Here is a 6,070-nt window from a genome sequence, read left to right as displayed (position 1 = left end):
ATATGTCAGCAAAGTTTTCTGAAGCATTTGTATAATAAAGATTGTTAAGAACTATGATTATTAAATAAATAAAAAAAGATATATTGATAAGAACTAAGAAGTGCAGATTAAGGAAATGATAAGGCTCAGTCATTGATGCCATGATGCTCGATTTAGAGTCTCATATTGGCCTCGCGTAAGTTGCCATAAAAGTATGTGAAGATACATCCCATAGCCAAGTGGAGAAATTAGCTTCTACAGATGCGACATAACTTCCATTATTAGCCAAATTCTTGGAACTTTCTATCAGTAAACCAAACCCGAAGAAATAGTTTACAGAATCAACGAAAGATACAAAACATCCTGCCGCAGGACCCAAAACTTTTAAGCACACGAGACGATCTTTAAGAAACATTCTTAATGATGATGATCGTGCTGGACATAGCGAAGGCCACAGTATTTGCAGATAGCTGGGTCCTTCAAATCAAGGCATATAAATTCAATTGGATGTCCGAGGGCAGGATCATTATCTGCAACAATTTCATTCATCCGAGTTCAAGTCAGACATGCAGCATGAAGGAAATGTAGGAAATCAAAATGCAGGAAAAAAGATCATGAATTTCAAATAAAGACCATGACAGTTACCTCCTTCACAGGCCACAATCCTGCCTTCAACTTTTATTGGTGGAACTTCATTGATCAACTCCATTGGAGACTTCTTACTGGTGTCCTGCATCAAAAATATGTCAAGGTTTAATACTTGATACATACATTACATTAGTAAGAGTTATCCATGAGTATGGTGGGGCAAAAAAAGAGGAGACCAGCCTACATGATTGAAAAAGCACTCAAAGATAGAGAATAATACTGGCAAGATTCACGATCTAGGATTTAAACTAGTGAGCAAATTGCAGAGATTTCCCTGACCCTGGAGATGTGGGAAGGTCTAAGCACATTTATAGGGAATACCCCGTATAAGAAAACGAAATTGAAGAGAGGTCATTCCTTTCCACTACTATAACGAGAAACCAGACAGAATAACCAGGAAAAGAAAAGTACCAATCAAGATAGCAGAATAAGAGCATCTCCTATCTGATCTTTATAATAATACAGACATCACTGTAAAGCTGTATGCTACAACCATATTCTTGAAATCAAACAAGTAATATAAATCCATGTAAGCCTAGTCTGCTCAGGTTTTCTACTGCTATGTATAATATCCACACCTACAACAAACTCAATACAAAAGCTCAATTTATGATATCTACTTCCTGATCATCACAAGCAAAGTCTCGTGACTCTAGTCCAATAACTAAGACCATTTTAGTACAGAACCTGGAGTGGATCTCGTTACACTTTCTTCGAGCTGTTAAGCTTTTCATCACTTTTTGTCCCTCTTTTTATGTGCTTCTGTTCTGCTCTAGACAAAAGACTTCTGACATAGATCATGACACAACCGCATATCGCGTACTTAATTGTCATGGGGTGGAAACGAACAAAAAAGAACAAAATCATGAGTTTTGAACTATGCGTGCTTCATTCTCACTTTGTCGAAATGAACAAAATTGGACAAAAATCATGGGCTATATAAGCTCAGGAAAATTGCAAAATTGATGGGTAGCCTATGTTGCACAGGTGCGGACACAGATACGTGTGCGAATACGGGACCCGGCAAATTTATAAAATGTAGAATACGAGGACATGGCCTAATATATATATTATAATATATATATACTATATATATATATATATATATTATATAATATATAATATATATATATATATATATATATATTGAAATTAAATAATACGTATGATATAGACATTTTTTTCATTACATATTATGAGAACTAAAGTAATAAATTTTTTATGTTTCTTTTATCGAGTAGGTTATAAATTGAAAAACTGCTCACTTTTGGACTAAATATCCAAATCATCGTTTAAAGTCATACTTATGAACATGATATAGGCTAAAATGAACCCGATCCGAGTCCAACAAGTTGCAAAAATTTGATGTAAAGTGTAAGATATATGTCTAAAAAGTGGACCACGAGTGTTTTAAACTATAACATGTATCGTATAACTGGGCACATGTCTGCATAAATGTATGTATGCGCTCAAGGGTCCAAGCATTGTCCAACACGGACATGGACATGGGAGTCAAAAGATGAAGTGTCCGAGTAACCTAGGTTATAACTCAAGAAAATCATGAATTTTAAACTATGCATATTTTATTGTCATTAGTCGAAATGAATGAAATTTTACAAACATCATGGATTATATAGCCCATAAAAATTATAAATTTTGATATACATATACTTTATTTTTCATTCGGTCGAAACAAACAAAAATGCTAAAATTGTGGGTTATAGCCCATGAAAATCATAAATCTTAAACCGTTTGTACTTAATTTCCATTTGGTCGAAATGAACAAAATTTGATAAAAATCGTGTTATGGGTTATAGCCCATGAAAATCACAAATTTTGATGTAAACATACTTAATGTCCATTTGGTCGAAATGAATAAAATTTACAAATGTCATGGGTTATAACCCATGAAAATCATGAATTTTGTATATGTACTTAAATATATTTTGGTTGAAATAAATAAAAATTAATGAAAATTGTGGATTATAATAAGCCCATAAAAATCACAAATTTTAATCTAAAAAATACTTAAAACTCCATTCAGCCGAAACGAACAATAATTGGAAAATTCGTAAGTCATAGCCCATGAAAATCATGAATATTAAGCTACGCATTGTTGATTGCCATTTTGAAATCTACGAAAATGGACTAAAATTGAGAGTTATAACTCATGAAAGTCGCATATTTTAATGTACATATACTTAATCTAAATTTAGCTAAAACGAACAAAAATTGTGAAAATTAAGAGTTATATAGCAAATAAAAATAATAAATTTTGAACTATGCATATTTAATCTCCATTTGGTTGAAATCAACAAAATTTGACAAAATTCATAGGTTAACACATGAAAATAATGAATTTTAAACTATGCGTAGTTAATCGCCATTTAGTCAAAATGAAAGAAATTTGACAAACATCATGGGTTATAACCCATGATAAATTGCAAAATTTAATATTCATATATTGTTATACATAATTTTTAATTCGGTCGAAACGAACAAAAGTTGGAAAAATCGTAGGTTAGAGCCCACTAAAATCATGCATTTTTAATTATGCGTACTTAATTTACATTTGACAAAAATCGTGAGTTACAGCCCATGAAAAGCATAAATTTTGATGTACAAATTCTTCATGTGTGTTTGGTTGGCACGAATTTTGAACTGCATGTACTTAATTGTCTTTTGGTTGACATAAATGAAAGTTGACTACTTGTGAACTAGCCTATGAAATGATGTACATGTACTTAAAACTCCATTCAGTTGAAACGAACAAAAATTCCAAAAATCATGGGTAATAACCCATGAAAATCATGAATTTTGAGCTATGCATACTTAATTGCCATTTGGTCAAAATCAACAAAAATTGACTAAAATCGAGGATTATAGCCCCTTAAAATAATGAATTTTGTACCATGTGTATCTGATTTCCTTTTGGTCTAAATGAACAAAATTTGACAATAATGAATTTTAAACCATGTGTATCTGATTTCCTTTTGGTCTAAATGAACAAAATTTGACAAAATCTATGGGTTATAGCTCATGAATTTTGTACTATTCGCACATAATTGCCTCGCAGTAGAAATGAAAGAAATTTAATAAACATCATGGGTTATAAACCCACAAAAATTGTAAATTTTGATCAACATATACACAATTTTTAATTCGATTGTAATGCAAAAATTACAAAAAACATGGGTTATAACCCATGAAAATCACAAAATTTTAACTATGCGTACATAATTTTAATATGGTCGAAATGGACAAAATCTAACAAAAATCATCGGTTATAGTCGATGAAAATCGCCAATCTTGATCAATAAAAATCATGGGTTACAGTCCACAAAATGAAAGAAATTTAACAAACATCATGGGTTATTAACCCCTAAAAATTGCAAATTTTGATCAACATATACACAATTTTTAATTCGATCTTAACGCAAAAATTATGGGTTATACCCCCATGAAAATCATGAAATTTTAAATATGCGCACTTATTTTTCATATGGTCGAAATGAACAAAAGTTAACAAAAATCATGGGTTACAGTCCATGAAAATCGCCAATCTTGATCCACAAATATTTAATGTCTATATGGTCAAAAAGAACAAAATTAAGGGTTATAACCCATTAAAATCATGAATTTTGAACTAAATGCACTTAATTATCTTTTGGTTGAAATAAACAAGATTCAATATGATAATGGATTATAGCCCATAGAAATCACAAATTTTAATATGCATATGCTTAAATTCCATTTAGCCGAAACGAACAAAAATTACAAAAATCATGAATTTTGAAACTATGCATACTTAATTGCCATTTGGCCGAAATTAGTGAAAATTGACTAAAATCGAGAGTCATGGCCAATGAAAATCATAAATTTTAATGTGCAAATACTCAATTTCCATTTAGCCGAAATGAACAAAAATTGATAACATCGTGAGTTATAACATATGAAATTAATGAATTTTAAACTATGCGTATTTAATTTCCATTTGGTCGAAATGAACAAAATTTGACAAAATTCATGGGTTATAGACTATGAGAATCACAAATTTTGATGTACATATACTTAATGTCCATTTGATCGAAATGAAAAATCGCAAAAAGGTTTATAGCCAATGAAAATCATCAATTTTGAACTACATGTACATAATTGTCTTCGGGTCGAAAGAAACAAAAATTGACGAAACTCGTTGGTCACAGTCCATAAAAATCACAATTTTTGATGTACATATACTTAAATTCCGTTCAACCAAAAAAATAAAAAATAAAAAAATCGTGAGTTATAACCCATGAAAATCATGAATTTTGAAATATGCATGCTCAAGTACCATTTGGTTGAAATGGACGAAATTTGATAAAAATCGTGGGTGATAGCACAAGTAATTAATGAATTTTAAAGTATTTGTATTTAATTTCAATTTGTAGGTTACAACCTATAAAAATCATAAAATTTAAGGTACGCATACTTGATGTCCATTTGGTCGAAACGAACAAAAATCGCAAAAAGGTTTATAGCCAATGAAAATTTTGTCTACATGTACATAATTGTCTTTTGGTCAAAAGAAACTAAAATTGACTAAAATCGTGGGTTAGCCCATGAAAATCACAAGTTTTGATATACATAAACTTGAATTCCATTTAGCTGAAACAAAAAACATTGTAAAGATCGAGAGTTATAGCCCATGAAAATTATGAATATTGAAATATGCGTATTTAATTGTCATTTGGTCGAAATGAATGAGATTTGACAAAAATCATAAGTTTATAGCCTATGAAAATTACAAATTTTGATGTGCACATAGTAAATGTCCATTTGGTTGAAATAAATAAAAGTTACAAAATTCGTGGGTTACCACCCATGAAAATAATGAATTTTGAACCACGTGTACTTAACTGTAGCTTGTTGAAAATAAATAAAAATTGACAAAATGCAGTTATAGCCGATAAATTGCAAATTTTGATGTACATATACTTAATTTATTTTTGGTCGAAATGAACAGAAATTACAAAAAACGTGAGTTGTGGTCTAGGGAAATCATGAATTTTGACTACGCGTACGTAATTGTCATTTAGTCGAAATGAACAAAAATATGCGTACTTAGTTGCCATTTTGTCAAAATTAACAAAATTTTACAAAAAACGTGGATTATAGCCCATGAAAACAGCAAATGTTGATGTACAAATACTTACTTTCCATTTAGTTGAAACGAACAAGAAATGCAAAAATTATAGGTTATAGCCTATGAAAATCATGAATTTTGAACTGTGTATTTAATTGTCATTTGATGGAAACGAACGAAATTTAATGAAAATTGTGGCTTGTAGCCCATGAAAATTGCAAATCATGATGTAGGCATACTTAATGTCCATGTAGTCAAAACGAATAAAAATTACAAAAATTATAGGTTATAGCCCACGAAATCATGAGTTATATCCCA

At 30.5% G+C, this 6,070-nt stretch overlaps 1 protein-coding gene across 1 annotated transcript; it reads right to left on the bottom strand.

The window, feature by feature from the left end:
- Positions 106-721, bottom strand: LOC109825746 (NADH dehydrogenase [ubiquinone] iron-sulfur protein 6, mitochondrial-like). The gene is made up of 2 exons (XM_020392634.1): positions 625-721; positions 106-509 (listed from the first exon to the last, which is right to left on the bottom strand). Exons 1-2 carry the CDS (start codon positions 713-715, stop codon positions 397-399), a joined length of 204 nt encoding a protein of 67 aa, XP_020248223.1. The 5' UTR covers positions 716-721; the 3' UTR covers positions 106-396.

The sequence above is a fragment of the Asparagus officinalis genome, chromosome 10 (assembly GCF_001876935.1).
Source record: "Asparagus officinalis chromosome 10, Aspof.V1, whole genome shotgun sequence".
In the NCBI taxonomy this organism is placed as follows: domain Eukaryota; kingdom Viridiplantae; phylum Streptophyta; class Magnoliopsida; order Asparagales; family Asparagaceae; genus Asparagus; species Asparagus officinalis.
The sequence above is the reverse complement of the archived record's forward strand: the minus strand, read 5'-3'. Positions and strand labels throughout refer to the sequence as shown.